Here is a 19,826-nt window from a genome sequence, read left to right on the forward strand (position 1 = left end):
CACGTGTAGACGTGACGGGCGCTATTTCGAAGTTACTGCCGCTACTTCGAAGTAGCGTGCACGTGTAGACGCAGCTCTGAGGTGAATGGATAAATCTGAGTTTGGAGCGTGGGCCCTGTATCAGGTGTGGCACCTGGCAGGAAGAGATGCTCCAGGTACTGGAGATGGATCAGAGGAGGCTTGGTTGGGGAGGCACTGCATTTTTCTTTGAGTGTGAGGAGTTATTGTTAACTTCTGGGATCGGGGGGATTTCACCTCTTTTCTCTCCAGGGGCAGCCTCAAAGTTTGTTCATCTGTCTCTGGCGCCTCCTGCTGCCTAGGCCTGGCCTTAGGGCAAGGTAAGCAAGGACATTGCATTGGGCCCTGCACCTCCAGGCTATGTCTACATGAGAAGGTTTTTTCGACAAAATCGTGGTTTTGCTGGAGAAACCTGTGAAGCGTCTACACGTAAAACATGCCTCTTCACGTTCAGAAATAAGGCCTTCGTCAACAGTTTCCTGTCAACAAAAAAGCTGCATAGACGCTCGGGGGGCCATTTTGTTAACAGACAGGGCTTCCTGTTCTCTATTTCCAGCTGGCCCTTCTGTTGAGAGAGTGGCTGGGCAGTCTGGCTGCTTTCTGTCAACAAAGTGGATTGCTCTTTCGATCTGCTTTCGTGTGCGGACTTGCTCTGCCAACAGAGGTTTTGCCAGAAGATCTCTTCTGACAGTAATTTCTGTCGACCGATCACTGTAGTGTAGACATAGCCTCAGGGTCCTATGTCCCAAATGAAAATAGCATCCACCACCCACTGGCTGGGCCCTGCTGCTGGAGCGTTGCCTTGGGCTGCTGGGCTGGCTCCAGTATACAGGCTGTTCCTAAACTTCCTCTCTCCACTCCTACTCTTGTGGGCTAGCCTCCTTCCATTCTCATTCTCACGTCTTTCTTTTCTCAGTGCAGCAGAACCATTTGGAACTGGAAGTGTGCAATCAGGCAGCATTAGGGACAAAAAAAGGGTAAATACAATACAGTACTGTGTTAAACACAAACTACTGAAAAAGGGGCAAGGGGAAGCAGCATTTTTCATCTGCACAGTAACATTTCAAAGGTGTCTTAAGTCCATGTTCAGCTGCAAACTTCTGAAAGAGCCATAATGGTTTGTTCAGTGTCGTGAACATTTCAGAGTTACAAACAACCTCCACTTCCAAGGTGCCTGTAACTCTAAGGCAGGAGCAGAGTATGGGTTCATGGGGTCCTGGGACAGAGTCAGTGGGGGTCCCTTCTCACCTCTTCTGCCTGCAGGTCTGCCCACCCCCTGCTCCTTCCAGGGAAATTGAGTCGGGATGCAGGAGCTTGCCCTGTCTCACCCAGCACTCCTGTTGAGAAGCTGAGTCATGGCATGGGGGCTTCCCCTACTTGCCCATGAGTCCTGCAAGGGAGCAGGCTAAGAAACAGGGGCTTGCCCTGCTTTGCCTGTCAGGTGGGCAGGGCAGGGCAGGGCAGGGCAGGGCAGGGCATGTCTCCATATGCTGACCCCACCCCACAGCAGGAACGCCACATGGGCAATTCGTGAACTTTTTCCCAAGGGATCCCAGTCAACTGAAGTGTTTGGGAATGGGCCCCACTGGCTCAGTGGTTAATCCACTGCTGCTCTGAGGGTCTACTGTGTGCCGGAGCTGGCTTTTCTAACACCAATCACATGCTTATTTGTTATTTCGTTTTCTTGTTTTATAATGAAAATATGTTCACAGTTGTTTTTTAGAATATTGAGCTTAAAAGTGATGAACCTTTAATGAGTAGCTCATTTTTTTTTCACTCTGGTTCCAGTTCAGGTTTAGTAGGTAGGATAAAATTATGGATTGGGCTTGGTTCTGCTTCAAGTAAAAACAGCACTTCAAACTGGTTCACTGGTTTGGTTCTGGTTTCACTCCATTTATTTTGCTTCTCTTTTCAATTTATGTGTGTGTCTTTTGTTTTGTCTGTACTATATCCTGTACATTGCATATAGAGTAGGAAGGGATCATATCTGAAGGCGGTTACTTAGACCCTCCTTCTCAAATTTCCAGGTTGTCTGCAAAATGCTGTTAGAAACCACCTTTGTTTTGGAATCGCCAGACAAAATTCTGACCAATGAAATTTTGCAAAATCCAAAACTGTGTTTCTTCTCACCCCAGTCTTCTACTGAAGCACAGATGGTTGAAACATGAATAATTTATCAAACTTAACCTTCCACCTCTGAACTTTGGGGGTTTCTCATAAAATTGAACCTCATTTCCATTGACAAAGGGGGTGCTGTCGTCATCATGAACAAGTCAGACTATGAACAGGAGGCAGCTAGACAACTAACTCCACATTTTATATGCCTCTTTCCTCAGATACCACTTTAGAATTCCAAAAGAAACTACACCATCAACTTAAGGAATTCCCTGCCTCTACGGGAGACCAAATTCACTCAGACGCACCATCTGAGCCCTGACCCACATTATTTTTTTTACTGCCTAAAATCCACAAACCTGGAATCCCGGGATGCCCCATCATTTCAGGTATTGGCACCCTTACTACTGGACTATCCAGCTATATAAACTCCCTCCTTAACTCTACACCACCAGCACTCCTAGCTATCTCCGAGATACCACGGACCTCCTGAAGAAATTACAAAACATTGGAAACCTTCCTGACAACATCATCCTTGCCACCATGGATGTAGAGGTTCTCTACACCAATATTCCACATGAAGATGGACTACAAAACTATCAGAAATACAATCCCTGATGTTACCACAGCAAATCTGGCACCTGACCTCTGTAACTTTGCTCTCACCCACAATTATTTCCACTTGGGGACAATTTATACCTCCAGTTTAGTGGCACTGCTATGGGCACTCGCATGGCCCCACAGTATTCTAATATTTTTATGGCTGACTTAGAACAACAATTCCTTAGCTCTCGTCCCTTTTTTATCCCTCCTTAACACAGGCTACATCAATGACATTTTTATCATTTGGACTCATGGTAAAGAGACTCTGGAAGAATTCCACAGAGATTTTAACAACCTGCACCCTACCATTATGCTCAGCCTTGACTATTCCACATGAGAAATACATTTTCTGGACACCACAGTACAAAACTCTAATGGCCACATCAATACAACTCCCTACCAGAAACCCACTGACTGCTACACTTACCTACATGCCTCCAGTTTCCATCCAGCACACACCATACGATCCATTGTTTATAGCCAAGCCCTTAGATACAATTGCATCTGCTCTGATCCTATGGACAGAGACCGAAGACTACAAGACCACTACCAAGAATTTATAAAGCTTAATTATCCACCAGGAGAAGTAAAAAAGACAGATTGACAGGGCCAGACGAATACCTAGAAACCAGCTACTCCAAGATACGCCCAAGAATATCAATAACAGAACACCACTTGTCATCACTTATAGCCCCCAGCTCAAACCCCTGCAATGCATCATTAAACACCTGCAACCTATATGATACTACACTCCAGAAGGCCCTAGGTGACAGGCCTGTCCTCTCCTACAGACAACCTCCCAACCTAAAAAAGATTCTCACTAGCAATCACAGGCTACACCACAGTGATAATAATCCTGGAACTTCTGCTTGCAACAAACACTGCTGCTAACTTTGTCCACCTATTTATTCTGGAGATACCATCACTGGACCTAACCATGTTAGTTACAAGATCAAAGGCACATTCTTGTGTACTTTGACCAATATTATCTATGCCATTATATGCCAACAATGCCCCTCTACAATGTGCATTGGGCAGACTGGGCAAAGTCTTTGCCAAAGAATGAATGGACAAAGAGCAGACAACAGGAATCGCAATACACATAAGCCGGTCAGTGAACACTTCAACGAAGTGGGCCATTCTGTTAAAGACCTGAGAATTTGTGTCTTAGAACAAAGAGATTTTAAAAACAGATTATATAGAGAAAGTTGTGAATTGGAGTTCATATTTAAATTCAACGCATTAACAGTTGGTATAAACAGAGGCAACAATTACCTCACACTTTACAAGGACTGCTTCCCTTCCTTCTATGCTCGTAATTATCTCAGGCAAGACACTTAACACCCCCATCCCCTCTTCAGTCCTATGTACTTAATTTGTCAGTTTTTATTGCAATTCTTTTTTTGGACCTCTCTACTTATAGATGCCAGTTTGTACTGGAAATGAAATTGATCTGATGAAGCGGGTCTGGCCCACGAATGCTCATCACCGAATAAATCATTTTGCTAGTCTTTAAAGTGCTACATTTCTGCTGTTTGTTTTGTTCAAATGACCCTGAAGTTTTGGTTTTGTAAAACCAAAATATAAATGCTGAAGTATTGAAACACTAACCACAATCTCTCAGTTTGCTCATCCTAAATGTAAACACCTTTAGTTCCATTTTTGGGTATGGACTCCATAGCTTATAGGTTCTTTAAGATAATGGAGTAGGAAATCCAGATAAAACACAGTGATTTTAAGCAATTAATGTCTCTTGAAAATGTGACAAGCATCAGAACGGTAGCCGAGTTAGTGTGTATCTTCAAAAATGACTAGAAGTCCTATAGTTAGTTTTAAATTTCAGACTCTTCCCCAAAAGCTTTTCTAATGGGATTTTTCCATCTTGGTTTTAGAATCATTCCCACTTTCAAAAACAACAAGAAGTCCTGTGGCACCTTATAGACTAACAGATATTTTGTAGCATTAGTGAGCAAAGACCCATTTTGTCAGATGCATGAGTGGGGGGCTCCAGAGGGGGGTTTAAATGTATGGGCTTATGAAAAGGAAGGAGTCTTCCCTTGACTGAGACTCCCTCCTTTTCATAAGCCCCTATATTTAAACCCTTCTCTGGAACCCCCGACTCATGCATGTGATGCAGTGTGTCTTTGCTCACAAAAGCTTATGCTCCAAAATATCTGTGAGTCTATAAGGTGTCACAGGACTTTTTGTTGTTTTTGAAAGTGGGAATGATTCTAACACCCAAATCAACAAACCAAAATGGAACAATGCCATTAGAAAAGGCTTTTGGGGAAGAGTCTGTAATTTGAACCAACCCTACCCATTTTCCATGTTTCTTTAGAAGTTGGAAACCTGTCCTCCTCACTGTACAGTCCTGCTCCTATGCAGAGCTACTTAATAATCTCTGGCCAATGGTCCTCACCTGGAAACAGGAGTCACATAGTTGCCTGGAAAGACTCCAGACATTCCGGTTCTCAGAGATGTCCCCTTGAACCAGCCATCCTGACACTTCTCAATGACCCGATACATTTCGCCTTTACGCAGCTCCAGCTCATCATTCTTCTGAGGCTTGTATGCATACAGAGCCAAGTAGCTGCAGGGAAAAGTTACATACATGCTGAGCAAAGTGAGGATACCAAAACAAGTGATGTTCAGTCTATCAGCGCAGGAAAGCCCTGTGACACACACGCTGCTCAGAAACATTGATTAAAAAGCGGATATAATTAAGTTATACATCGTAATGAATAACAAAGAGCTGGTTGAGTGAATACTGCTATTCATCCTTGCCCACATTATGAGAACGAAAGGAATAATTTATTAAATTAAAAGGCAGCAACTTTAAAATGGACAGACAGAAATACTTTCTTGTACAATGCACAACTGGCCAGCAGAACTCACCGCCACGAAATAGCACTGAAGCCAAGACTTTAGCAGAATTGATAGTCAGATTATATATACCCATGGGTAGCAAGAATGTCCAGAATTACAATAATCAGGGTTTTTAAAAAGCCAAATGTCTTGCAAGGATATAAACTCATATGGTTCAGAGCTTACTTCAGACTGTAACTATGGGGATCAGGAAGAAACTTTTCTTATGAACAAATTATTTCATAAATGCCTGCTGCAGGGTTTCTTCATCTTGGGTTACCCACTGCCAGAAACAGGACTCTGGACTAGATCTACCACTGGTAGGGTCCAATATGAGAATTTCTGCATTTCTCTGTGTGTGGATAAGACAATAATCTTTTAAAACTTTCTTACGACCAAATCATGCCATCCTTATTCAGTCAACACTCCCGTTAAAAGCAATGGGATTTTCTCCACAGCAAAGACTCAAGGCTGGCTATACTATTTTTATTTCAATGCAAACCACTTAATCTTGATCTCAATATCCATAACTTTTAATATATTTAGTTGTACTTTTATTTATTCCGTTTCCTTTTATCTCTGTTTTGTTCCTGCTTCATTACTTCAGGGACATGACTCCTGCTATGAAATACTGCAATTTACAGCTGCTAAAATTAGTCTCAGTGTTTGGGGAGATGCTTGTTGAAAATTCAGAATGATTGCTTGTACTTTAGGGGATAGCGAGGAAGCCTGTTAAAGAAAAACAGTAAGAACAACCACCTCACAGCAACTTCTGTCTTATAAAATCAAGATTGTTGACCCCATCTCCTTGTCACCAATAAAATAAGGAACTTTCCAACCAGCGCTGTTTATGATTGCTCCTTACTGAATGCTGTTTTGAAGGCAGTACAGAAGGACTGGAACAAAAGGATAAAAACTGTGAAAATGTAGCAGAATACCTTCACGTTGAGGAAAGGTTAGAAGGGGTTCAGTGCATACCAAGTGAAAAGTATAACCACAGTAATGGCTGACCTGCAACCAATAAAAATGATGCTTGGCTATTTATTTTGACTCTTTTTGGACAGTGTTTCTCAACCAGGGGTACGTGTATCCTTGGGGGCACAATGAGGTCTTCCAGGGGTACATCAGTTCATCTAGATATTTGCCTAGTTTTACAACTGACTACATAAAAAAACCACTAGTAAAGTCAGTACAATCTAAAAGTTCATTCAGACAATGATTAGTTTCCACTGCTTCACATGCCTTATGTTGAAATGTACGTACAATATATCCATTCCAATTCATTTATTTGATAATAAGATGGTAGAAAGTCAGCAAGTTTTCAGTAGCAGTCTTCTGGGATATTTTTGCATGTGTTTGTGAGTAAGAAGTTTTTAAGTGAGGTGTAAGGTGGTGGTATGCAAAACAATTCTGACTCCTGAGAAGGGTACAGTAATTTGGGAAGGTTGAACAGCACTTGTTTCAGGACCTCAGATTACCTTAGGACCATTTTTCTCAACCGGTGGTATGCATACCCTTACGGGTACATGAGAGAAGTTTGGGGGTACTTATAATTTTTTTAAAAAGGGGTACTTTATAAAAAAAAAGGTTGAGAACACTGCTTTAGAAGATATCATTGAAAAATAAATCCTACTCATTTTTCCCATTTTATGTTATGTTACCTGCCAGTATATGTTTTTTCGATTTTTTCCAGCCAATAAATAAACAACAGTAATAAGTAAAATACAAAATATCTGATAACAGCTCTTCTGGGCATGCTTAGGTTGATGTATTTGGCTCCATTTAACACGTGCATGTGACATACTTCATTAGTCAACAGACAGGAAAAACTATTCTGCATATTATTTTTGTTTAGTTTGTATAACTGGGTAGAAATGACCAGGTCTGTCATCACGCACATGAAAGCTGAGGACATGAGAAGCCACGAGGCTGCATATGAATTTAAGAACACTGAAATACATCTGCCTCACAAGAAACAGGCTACTGTGCGCTGCCCTCACTACAGTGCTCTGTTAGGATAACGAGTGCAGCGGCTGCACAGCTTGGGACCAAGAAGCATGGCTCATCCCCGATTAGTACTTTTTGAGGTCTTTTTATTGTGGGCCTAATTGAGAGGTCATGTGTAAAGTGGTAGTACAACTTCATCTCAATTAGACCGCCTTCGATCTACCCATGCTCTCTGTTCAGCATTTGACTCGCACTGGAATGCCATGGAAAGCTGTTCCTGCACTTTGTTTGGCATGGATGCCAAAAGCTTGCAGGGTTCAAAAAAGCATACACATGGACAGCAAACAGGTGTAGAGCTACAACACAAAGGTCTTTTAAAAATACATAACTCTTTGGGAAGGCTATAACGTCTCATGCTTCAGGGCATGAGGAGCAAGCCTGTAACTATGGTTCTGGTATCACTAATAACTGTATCCCGGCACCTCTGGCAGTGATTCCACCTGTCCTGAGGTAATTTGTTGTTGAAATTGTGCATTCTGGAATTTTTTTAAAGAGCTTAAGCACAGTGTTATCAACAGATAAGGGAGTCGTCTCTTGCGGGACAGAGTTAGATCAGGGCATTGAACATCTGAAAAGGTATTAGGAGGGTTTGCCTCAATACATATCATCACATTAATGTTACACAGGCTCCACAGAGTGACTGCAGAATAATAATATGATTTTTGGGAGGAAGGGGCCTCTGGAAGAAGGACTTCCTTCCGGAAGAACCCCCAGGGGCCGCGCTTCTAAACCGTGTTTTGGAGTCCGGAAGAATGTCTTCCAGACTCCAGGTCACGAGACCTTATGCTAAAGAGGCACAGGGAATTTGCATCTATGCCTCATTAGCATATTTTGGGCCATTTGTTAGCATGCCACCTTCTTTGAAAGTGTCATGTGTAGAAACAGCCAAAGGGTTTCCTAAGGGCAGGCCCATGGACAGAGGAAGGGGTGACAGAGGACAAACAGGGCAATTCCCTGGGGCCTGAAAATTCAAAAGGGGCAGGAGCTGTCAGTTGTCTCTGCCAGTACTTTGTTGGCCAGAGCCCCTGGGCCTTTTTTTAAGTGGCACTCCCCAGGTGGCTTAAAGGCTGGTGTGGGGGCGTGGCACGGTCCAGGCGGTGCTGAGGGCTGACTCCACCTGAGGTCATGGCCCATTCCAGAAGCATGAAGCTGACCCTCCCCACACACCTTACTTGGGAGCACAGCAATTCTGTCATCCCAACTAAGGGCTAGATTTCATGGTACTGAATTTCCTGTTCTGTACAAAGTAGATCTGTCATCTCCTTTTACATGTTTGTGTGTACAAATTTCAGCTATTTTAGGGTATTATACATATATACATGTGTATCTCTAGGTTCACTTGTGTCTTCATATATTTTACTAGAAGGGGTTTGTAGGTACCCAATATATTCACTGGTCTAGGAGAGAATTATTATCACAGATCCTGCTGCTTTTTTACCCCTTAAAATGTTACCTTTGATTTCTTTGTACATTGCACGGAAGAATGTGATTGAACTGTTTTTATGGTTAGCCACTGTTCATCTGAATGATGGTTGTTTCAGTTGTTCCAACGTATGGAAGTGTGCCTTCCGAAAGCCTTAAATTTAAGGGAGCGGGCTGTCTCTAGCAGACAGACACTTCATGTGCTTCACAATGATTCATACTGCTGTAATAAATATTCTGGTAGCTAAAAAAAGGACAGTGTAAAGAAAGTTGACCAGGCCTTTCACTGTTCATTTTTCTATTCTAGCAGAAGGCTTCTGATAAAGATAACTATATTCAAAGAGCCACTGCAATGAGAACTACTCATTCAAATAAAAAAAAAAAAGAATTAAAACCACAAGTAATTTGCCAAATGCCTGTGTGTGATCAACATGAACAGGCTGCTTACATATTAAGGGGAAGTTGGATCTTTGTTGGTGTTCCCTGATCTCCAGCTATTGCACTTGTTCTGGGTCCAGCCACTGTAGCGGTTCCAATTGAGGAGGAATCCTGAAAACATAAAAATAAGAGATATAAGAAGTGAAAGCATTGCCTAAAATATAGGGTACAATACATCCCGTGTTAGTTTCCAAACAAATCCTATTTCCCAGACTTGCCACCTTACTTAAACTGTGTGACAACATGGTAGTTTAGCCTCAGAAATTCCAAGAATACATTTCAGGCACAAGGGACCCCAGCTTGTTAACAGCACTTCCACAGGCATGTCAGATTAGTTCAGCTGTAACTTGCATGTGAACCTTAAAACACATAGGGCTTGTCTACACGAACACCTTCCTTCGAAGGAAGGATGGTAATTAGGGTGTTGGGAGTTTACTAATGAAGTCCTGCCGTGCATAGGCAGCACTTCATTAAGCAAATTCCCCCCCACGGCAACTCCGAAGTTTTAAACTTGGAAGTACTGGCACATGTCTAGTAAGGAGTAAGGGGACTTCGAAGTTGCCCTGGCACTTCGAAGTACTGGCGGGTGCGCCGCGGCCAGAAGCGTGCTGGTACTTTGAAGTTTAAACTCTGGAGTTGCCGCGGGGGGGAGGGAGTGGAAGAATTTGCTTAATGAAGTGCTGCCTATGCACGGCAGCACTTCATTAATAAACTCCCAACACCCTAATTACCATCCTTCCTTCAAAGGAAAGTGGTAGTGTAGACAAGCCCTTAGAGAGCAAATCCACTTGGCTTGCTTATAATACCAGTTCAATATTTATGTTCCTGCAAAGATGGCTATTTGACAAGAACATTTTCTTTCAACTAGCTCATTTTCTTATCCCTAATATTTTGGTTATTTATTCATTCATTTATTGAAAATAGATAATTTTCACTCACTGAAATGTGCTCTTATTTGGATATTACTTTTTATGGTCAGAAATCTTTCTCTCCTTAAAGAATGGAGACACATGGCAGTGCAACTGGAAGCAAGGGGAATAGGTGTGGCTGAGTATATACAGAACTCGATGAGTACTCAAGACACCTTGCTTCAGTACTTAGCTCTGTCGTTATTCTACATGTGATGATGATTGACCTTTTCGGTGCCTCAGTTTCCTCATCTGTAAAATGGGGATTGTGACACTGGCCTCCTAAAAAGAGTGCTCAGAACAAGCTGCTGAACTAGGTCTATGGTCACTGTAACTTAAATTTTAGTTTTCCCAGAAAAGGTCCTGCCTGAGGGACGCTGGGTCTAATTACTAGATCAGTGTGAGCTGAGGAAGCCCAGGAGCTACTTAACCCATTAACTGGAAGAGCCAATAGGCACTCAGGAAAGATGTGCAAGAAGAGGGAATGAAAAAGAATGGGAAAGATTAGTCAGGCAAGGGTAGAGGGAGATCTCTGTGTGTACAGATCTCTTCCTTCTCATTTCTCTAAAGTGTTTTCATGTAAATGTAAATGTTGCTGCACATGACTGTGTAGGGATAATAGATGAGACAGCACAAACAATGGTGGTGTCTATAAACCAGAAGTATTAGAGCCAATTGTAGGAGAAGACAGATGCAGAGGGCCATGCCTGTCACATCTCCTTTACTAAATGCTTTGATATCTACTGATGAAAAGTGCTCTCTTAGATGTGCGTGTTATTTTAATGGGAACATTTGCAAACCTAAAGTTGTGGGGAGACAGGTCAAGATACCTTATGATGACCTGGGTCTTACAATATCTTTCTCAAATTATTGCGTGCTGCACCTTGTGATGTACTTGGAACCGTGTAAATTTACATTTTTAACTTCATCAAAGACCTGATCCTGAGAGTTGCTGAGCTCCCACTACAGTTATACAAGCCAAAGGCTGTGTGGTCCTTCAGCATTTCTTAGGATCAAAAAAAAATATAAATAAATAAAAAAAATCCCCCCAAACTATAATAATCCAGGCAACTCTAAGTTCAAAGAACCAAATACAGAAGCATTAACATCTGTGAAATACATTGCATAGACTGATTCTGAGTTAATATTGAAGTCGTTTGAAACCTTGGGTTCATGTCTGTAAGCAGAACTTGGTTGTGTACTTCTAGAGGTTGCCAAGACATATGGCGGTTATGTACTATAACTGGAAGTTTTTTGGGATGTGTGGTTCCACTCTGTATTACACACATGGGTATACATGTGTTGCAGGCACCCGTGTCCAGAAGTTCTTCCAAACAATTGGCGCTCCTGATCGAGCATGGAGGAATCAGTGCAGGCTGACGCCTCTCTGGTTCTTTCTCTTACTACAATCCCACAGGCTCCGAAGCAGAGGGGAAGGAGGGCAGAGAGTGGAATTAAGAGAAGAGCCACGCATTTTGAAGTCCTTACCACTCAAACAGGTAACTCATTTCTTCTTTGAGTGACAGTTTCAACGTGCATTACATGTATGGCTGATTGGCAGTCTGGGGTATTAAGGCAGAAGGACAACTGACACTGCTGAGTTTGGCTTTTGGAATTTCACTTGGGCAGATCTAGTGTCTCCAACATTCCAACCCTTCTTCTGCACTCCAGTGTAACATAGACAAGCACTACAGACTGGGCTGGATTAAGACTTAAGGTATATCCACACACACACACACACGTTCAGTTTGGGAAAAAGAAGATTAAGGGGGGTTATGATAGCGGTTTTCAGGTATCTAAAAGGGTGTCATTAGGAGGAGGAAGAAAACTTGTTCTTCTTGGCCTCTGAGAATAGAACAAGAGGCAACGGGCTTAAACTGCAGCAAGTGAGGTTTAAGCTGGACATTAGGAAAAAGTTCCTAAATCTCAGGGTGGTCAAACACTGGAATAAATTGCCTAGGGAGGTGGTGGAATCTCCATCTCTGGAGATATTTAAGACCAGGTTAGATAAATGTCTATCAGGGATGGTCTAGACAGTACTTGGTCCTGCCATGAGGGCAGGGGGCTGGACTCGATGACCTCTCGAGGTCCCTTCCAGTCCTAGCATTCTATGATTCTATGATACAGGAAGATCGATGCACAGGTAGTTGATCTGGGGTTCCATTTAACATACCTAGTGGGAACACACTGAATAGAACTGTTGTGGCACTGCTGCTGACACCGGTATGCCTCACAGTCACGAGGAGTAAGGGGAGGAGAAAGGGAAGTGTTAACCTCCCGGTGTATGGGTGGCAGCAGAAATCGATTTTAGATAAGTCGACTCCAGCTATGCAATTCTCATAGCTGGATTTGCATATCTAAAGTTGATTTTACCTCTTAGTGTACATCTTGCAACTCCGCCATGAAGCCTCTATGAGCTCCATGCCAGTCCCAGGCCTGGATGAAGGAGGAGGGGTGGTCAGATGTGTGTTGATGTGCTGACCATCAAACAACAATATGAATGAAATCTGATGTCAGTACAACTAAATGATAAAAGATGCCGTCTCGGACGTTGCCCAGATAAACAAGGTCTGTGATACCAATCTAGCGATTGGGGTTGGGTTGATAAGTTGGCTACCAAAAGAAAATTACAACTAAAATTACAACTAACACATATGCTATTCATTGAAACATGGACCGTCCGAACACTGTGGGCAACTGCAAAATTAGAGCTGCTTCGGAAGGAGATGGAGAGATACCGATGCAATATACTTGGACTGGCAGAGATGCGTTGGACAGGATCAGAAGAGATATGCGGTTGCAAAGTCATTTGGTCAGGAAATGAAGTGAAGCATGAAGTAGGAGTTGGATTCCCTCTTAGCAAAGCAGCAAGAAGAGCATTATTAAGATACAAACTGGTGAGTGCAAGAATGATGGTAGCAAGATTCGAAGCAGAACCATTCAACATCTCAGTCATTCAGGTGTATGCACCCATATCGGATAGTACGTAGGAAGAGATTGGGCTATTCTATAAAGACTTGACAAAGATGGTGGAGGAGATACCGAAGAAAGATGTGTTGATTATCAGAGTAGATTGGAATGTGAAGGTTGGAACAGATAACAAAGGTTGGGAGAGAGTCACGGGAGGGTTTGGATATGGAGAAAGAAATGAACGAGGTGAGAAACTACTGGAGTTTGCTACAGAGCATGAGATGGTGATCTGCCACACGAGATTCAAACAAAAGGCCTGTAGGAAGTGGACGTGGTGATCGTATGACGGGAAGTCCAATAACATGAGATATATGATTTTGGTAAGAAGAAGATGGATAACATCAGTACAGCAGTACCGAATTTTCCAAGGAGTGGATATAGACTCAGACCACAGTCTAATAACTGCAAACATCAAGATAAAACTCAAAAGAAAATGTAAGACACAGTCTAAGAAAAGAAGAGACGTGGCAAGGCTATGTGAGGAAGAAACAGAGAATGCTTACAGAACAGCGGTGGAAGAGAAGATTAAGAATATCGCAACAGAAAAAGACCTAGATAAGAGAGTTGCAGGGAGAGCCATCACTATAGAAGAGGCAGCTGAGCAGACTATTCCAGAAGAAGAAAAGATCAATATGAAGTGGATTACCCAGGAGACGCTGAAGTTGGTTCAAGAGAAGAGAATGTTGAAAATCAGAAAGGATGTTTCTGAGATGGCAGAACAGCAATATAGGGTGAAATGCAATGAGGTAAGAAAAGCAGCCAGAAAAGATAAGGAGAAATGTTTAGAGGAGCAATGTGAAGATATAGAGAGGCATTACAGCGAATGTAAGACCAGGGAGGTGTATAAGACAATTAGGAATATTAATAGGAACTGGCAACCAAAGCAGATGGCAATCAAAGATGAGAACAAAGAAGTGCTCATGAACAGGGAGAAGATTGTGCAGCAATGGACGAGATATTGCATCGACCTATACAAAGCACAGTTGGACCTGAGTGTCTCAGAGAGACTGACTGAAAAACTGAAAGAGATATCTCCACTGAGCACTGAGATAGAGACCGATATTTTGAAGGAGGAAGTAGAAAAAGCAGTGAAACGACTGCAGAACAACAAGAGCCCTGGAAATGATAAGATCACGGGAAAAATACAGCAGACAAAGCATGATTCAGGAAATACACCGACTACGCAATATAGCATGGAAAGAAGGGAAGGCACCTAAAGAATGGACAAGATCTGTGCTAGTGACAATACCCAAGAAAGGAAGTACATTGGAGTGCAAGAACTACAGAATGATTGCCTTAATGAGTCATCTAGGTAAGGTCCTGATGATGATACTGACTGAGAGATTAAGATTGCAGATAGAACATATAGCAGACCAGAAAGAGGGGCTCAGAAAAGACAGAAGTCCCATACAGCAGATATTGGCACTAAGACTGACAGCGGAAAAAGCTTGACGAAAGAACAAGAACGAATACACTTGCTTTGTCAATTTTCAGAAGGCATTTGACAGTATAGATCAGAAAGTGACGGGTGGTGTTGGAGTCATAAGCTGTGTCTACACGTGCACGCTACTTCGAAGTAGCGGCACTAACTTCGAAATAGCGCCCGTCACGGCTACACGCGTCGGGCGCTATTTCGAAGTTAACTTCGACGTTAGGCGGCGAGACATCGAAGTCGCTAACCCCATGAGAGGATAGCAATAGCGCCCTACTTCGATGTTCAACGTCGAAGTAGGGACAGTGTAGACGATCCGCGTCCCGCAACGTCGAAATTGGCGGGTCCTCCATGGCGGCCATCAGCTGGGGGGTTGAGAGACGCTTTCTCCAGCCCCTCAGCTCACTGGTGGCCACGTGGAGCGGCCCCTTAAAGGTCCCCTCCCCCGCCCTGACTCTGCAGGAAGCTGAGGCAACGTGCAGGCTGCAGCCTGCACATGCGGCGAGCCTGCACAGCCATCAGCCACCCACCCAGCAGCGATGGCTAGCCAGGAGCGCCCCCAGGGCCCCCAGGGCACCCCCCCAAGGGGAGCCAGGGCAGCCAGTCTGGAAAGCGGCAGCGGGGCCCCTCCTGGACGGAGGCCGAGCTGCGGGACCTGCTGGGGCTCTGGAGCGAGGAGGAGGTGCTCCAGGTAATGGGGAGCAAGAGGCGGAACGCGGATGCGTTCGCTCGGCTGGCCGATGGCCTGGCTGCCCGGGGTCACCCTGCCCGCACTCCTGATCATGTGAGGAGTAAGGTCAAGGAGCTGCGGCAGGGTTACGCCCGGGCCCGGGATGCGGCCAGCCGATCTGGGGCCGCCCCCGTCACTTGCCCCTTTTACAGGGAGCTCAGGGACATCCTGGGCTCCCGGCACACCTCCTCCCCTCCGGCCACCCTTGACACCTCGGCTGACGAGCCGCAGCAGGCCCTGCAGCCGGAGTCCGCCCCGGAGGCAAGCCCCACACCCCGGGGGCCCCCCCTGGAGGCCATCCCCGGGACATCGCGGCAGGAGGAGGAGGAGGAGGAGGAGGGGGGCTCCTCCTCCGCAGAATCCAGCCTGCAGATCCTCCTCCTGCCATCCTGGAGCAGCAGCAGGGCCTCCGACCCCCGGGGATCTCCGGACCGTGGGAGCGGACCCACAGGTAGGTACCCCTCTCTGGTGGACACCCCGGGGCTGGAGGGGCGGGGGTAACAGAGATGTGTCCAGGGCCCCCCACACGCTCACATGGCCATGGCCCCAAGGACACCAGGGCCATGGCCCTCACAGCACTGCAGCCATCAGCCCCTGCCCCCCCCCACCCTGCATGACAGTGCCATGCCCCATCCCCGGGCCAGGGGGGAGCGGAACCTCGAGGGGCCCCCGGGCGGAGGGGGTGGGACACCCCGCAGCAGCAGCAGCATGTGATGGAGTGGGGGGAGTGCCAAAGGGAGACTCAGGCTACATATGAGCCACAAGAGCCGAAGAGCTCCCAGGGCCAAAGGAGGATCCTGGCGCTACAGCTGGCCGGTGACACCTCTGCCCTGAGCAAACAGGAGGGAGGAGCCGAGCTGGCTTGGAACTGGGGGGCGAGGGCGGGGGCCACAGGTAGAGGCTAGGGGAAGGGAGAGCTGGTAGGCAGCCAGCCAGAGGAGGGGGAAAGCTGCATCCCAGAGGGGCCCCCCTTGGGGTCTTCTCCCCATGACAAGTTGGAAGGACTGTCTCTTCCGACAGCTGGTGCTGTCACTCCTGCCAGAAACTGGCCATCTGTGGGCTAAGAAAGCTCTCCTGCTCTCAGACCCTGCGGGGTGAAGTGAGAGTCGCTCCCACCAGGGGACGGGGTGCAGGGCAGGGGGACCCCTGAACCCCATCCATCACAGCAGCATCTCCCGGGGACGGGGATGGGGAACCTGCAGCACAGGGCGGGGGGGACAGAGGCCACGGCTCGGGGCCCACACTAACGCCTGTCTCCATTCTTCTTTCCCCCCTCCTCTCCTGTGTCCTGCACCTGCACCATCAGAAGGACTGGAAGAGAGCGCCGGCGAGGCCTCAGTTGTCCCGGAGAGCCCTCCGGGACCATCGCTCCAGGGCAGCCCCTCGGCCGAGGAACAACCGGCCCCGCGGAGGGCTAGACGGCGGACCCCGCGCCTACTACCGGCGACGGCGACAGACCCCCAGCTGCTGGCCATCCTCTGCCGGCAGCTGGAGGTCTCAGAGCAGCACCTCCAGCTGCAGGAGCGGGCGCTGGCCTGGCGCCAGGAGGCATGGGGGGCCTATATGCAGACATTCAACCGGCTGGTCGACTACCTGGCCCCCCATGCCGCGCCGGCTGAGCCATCGCCCGCCCTGCCCACTCCTGCAGCCCCACCACCAGCTGCTCCGGCCGTCGCTGGGCCGTCCACCATCGCCCCACCACCCACCCGCGAGGGCCAGAGCGCCGAGGGACCCCTGGAGCCACCTGAGACTCGCCGGCGCTGATACCTTCTGGTCCAGCCCGCTCCCACCCAGCCACGGACCAGACTGCAGGCACGGCGGGGCTCCCGGCCGGGCACGCCCAGTGCTGGGCTATAGGGGCGAGGGGCCCGGGACGTGGCCCCCCCCTTGTTGTATATAGTTGGACTCTTTTGTTTTGGTGCCCCCGTTTGCCCCGTCCCCCCGCCGTAAATAGTTCTCCCCGTTCTCCTCCCTGGTTTCCTTTTTTGATGGCGCACAGTTGTTTGCTTTGTTGTATTGTTTTATTTGTGCACATATTGCTTTTGTGGAACATTTGTCCCTACTTTTTGGTTTGTGTTTGACATATATACTTATTGACCCAAAAAAAAAAAAGTTTCTGAAAGACAAAAAAAAAGTTTACGTTCAGCCACAAGTTCGTGCTGTCATTTGTCCAGGACAAGTGGTGGGGGGTGGGGGGGCGGTGGGGTGCTCCATGGTGTGGGCGTTGGGGCAGGAGTGTGGGGGAGGAAGGGGCGGGCAGTAGGGGGCCTGGGCAGAGTTCACCCCGCGGCCTGTTGCTCGAAGTGGGCCCGCAGGGCCTCCCGGACCTGGGTCCCCTCTGGGTCCACCTGCCGACTGGGGGCAGCAGGTGGCTGCACGTGTGCCCTGCCGGCCTCCGCGGCCCAGCCCTGCAGAAAGGTCTCCCCCTTGCTCTCCACAAGGTTGTGCAGGGCGCAGCAGGCACCCACAATCTGGGGGATGTTGTTGGGGCCCGCATCCAGGCGGGTCAGGAGACATCGCCAGCGTCCCTTGAGGCGGCCAAATGAGCGCTCCACCACCTGGCGCGCACGGTTCAGGCGCTCGTTGAAGCGCTCCTGGCTAGCCGAGAGATGGCCCGTGTAGGGGTGCATGAGCCACGGCCGGAGGGGGTAGGCCGCATCTGCGATGATGCAGAAGGGCATGGTGGTGTCCCCCAGAGGGATCTCCCGCTGGGGGATGTAGGTCCCCGCCTCCAGCCGATGGCACAGGCCCGAGTTCCGGAAAACCCGGGCGTCGTGGGTGCTGCCAGGCCAGCCCACGTAAATGTCCTGGAAACGTCCCCGGCTGTCCACCAAGGCCTGCAGGACGACAGAATGGTAGCCCTTCCGATTGAGGTATCGTCCTCCACTGTGCTGCGGGGCGCGGATGGGGATGTGAGTCCCATCCAGAGCCCCGAAGCAGTTGGGGAAGCCCAGGGTGGCAAAGGCGGCGACAGTGGCATGTGGGTCCCCCAGCCTCACAAGCCTGTGCAGGAGCATGGCGTTGATGGCACGCACGACCTGCAGAGAAAGCACATGGGAGAGCCCCAATGAGGGGTGAGCAGGGTGTGCGTGGCCCTGCCCTGCCCTGGCCCCCCTGCCCTGGCCCCCCTGCCCTGCCCTGCCCTGCCCTGGCCCCCCTGCTCTGCCCTGGCCCCCCTGCTCTGCCCTGCTCTGCCCTGGCCCCCCTGCCCTGCCCTGCCCTGCCCTGCCCTGCTCTGCCCTGGCCCCCCTGCTCTGCCCTGGCCCCCCTGCCCTGCCCTGGCCTCCCCCTGTGGGTTCTCTTACCTCCATGAAGACAGCCCTGACGGTGGCCTTTCCGACACCAAACTGCTGCCCCACGGATCGGTAGCTGTCCGGAGTGGCCAGCTTCCAGATAGCGATGCCGACCCGTTTCTCCACAGGGAGGGCATGCCGCATGGCGGTGTCCCGGTGCCTGAGTGCAGGGGTGAGCCACTGGCACAGCTCCAGGAATGTCTGGCGGGTCATCCTGAAGTTCCTGAGCCAGTGGTCGTCGTCCCACTCCCCAAGCACCAGCCGCTCCCACCAGTCGGTGCTGGTGGGGTAGCTCCACAGCCGCCGGCGTGTGAGGCGGGGGGTGGAGCGGGGTGCTGCAGGGGTAGGGGTTGAGCCCTGCTGCTCTGGGGGCATCTCCTCCCCTGGGGCAAGAAGGTAGTCAGCTGCCTCCCACATGGCATGGGTCAGGGCAAGCCCTGCTCCTGCCGGGAGGGCTGGGTGGACCTCTAGCTGCTGCTGCTGCTGCTGCTGCTGGGGGTCCATGACTGCGGCGCCCAGGGTCTGTGTGCCTATGGCTCCTCAGACTGTGTGCTGTGCAGGCTGAGTGTATGTGGGAGGGGCCCTTTAAGGGAGCGGCTAGCTGTTGCCCCGGAAGCGCTAGTCCGCCTGTTGACCCTGTCTGCAGCTGTGCCTGGCATCCCTATTTCGATGTGTGCTACTTTGACGTGTAGACGTTCCCTCACTGCGCCTATTTCGATGTTGGGCTGAGCAACGTCGAAGTTGAACATCGACGTTGCCAGCCCTGGAGGACGTGTAGACGTTATTCATCTAAATAGGCTATTTCGATGTTGCAACATCGAAATAAGCTATTTCGATGTTGGCTTCACGTGTAGACGTAGCCATACAGAGCAGATAGCAGACTGATAAGGTTGTTGAAGGATATCAATGACAATGCGGAGGCAGCGGCGAGAAAATTCAGGGAGTTGGGAAGTTGGTTTAAAACAAGTAGAGATATGAGACAAGGAGATCCAATATCTCCAAGTATCTTCATCGCACATCAGGAG

General features: G+C 48.1%; 1 protein-coding gene across 3 annotated transcripts in view; it reads right to left on the minus strand.

The window, feature by feature from the left end:
- SH3RF3 (SH3 domain containing ring finger 3) overlaps nt 1-19,826 on the minus strand; it is a 456,298-nt gene that overhangs the window by 70,958 nt on the left and 365,514 nt on the right. For all 3 annotated transcript variants that reach the window (XM_074991008.1, XM_074990999.1, XM_074990989.1), the window contains 2 exons: nt 9,479-9,579; nt 5,156-5,326 (listed from right to left, as the gene is read on the minus strand). In XM_074991008.1, the coding sequence (XP_074847109.1) occupies nt 5,156-5,326; nt 9,479-9,579 (272 nt within the window). The remainder of the gene's footprint in view (nt 1-5,155; nt 5,327-9,478; nt 9,580-19,826) is intronic.

Source organism: Carettochelys insculpta, chromosome 1, assembly GCF_033958435.1.
Source record: "Carettochelys insculpta isolate YL-2023 chromosome 1, ASM3395843v1, whole genome shotgun sequence".
Classification (NCBI taxonomy): Eukaryota; Metazoa; Chordata; order Testudines; family Carettochelyidae; genus Carettochelys; species Carettochelys insculpta.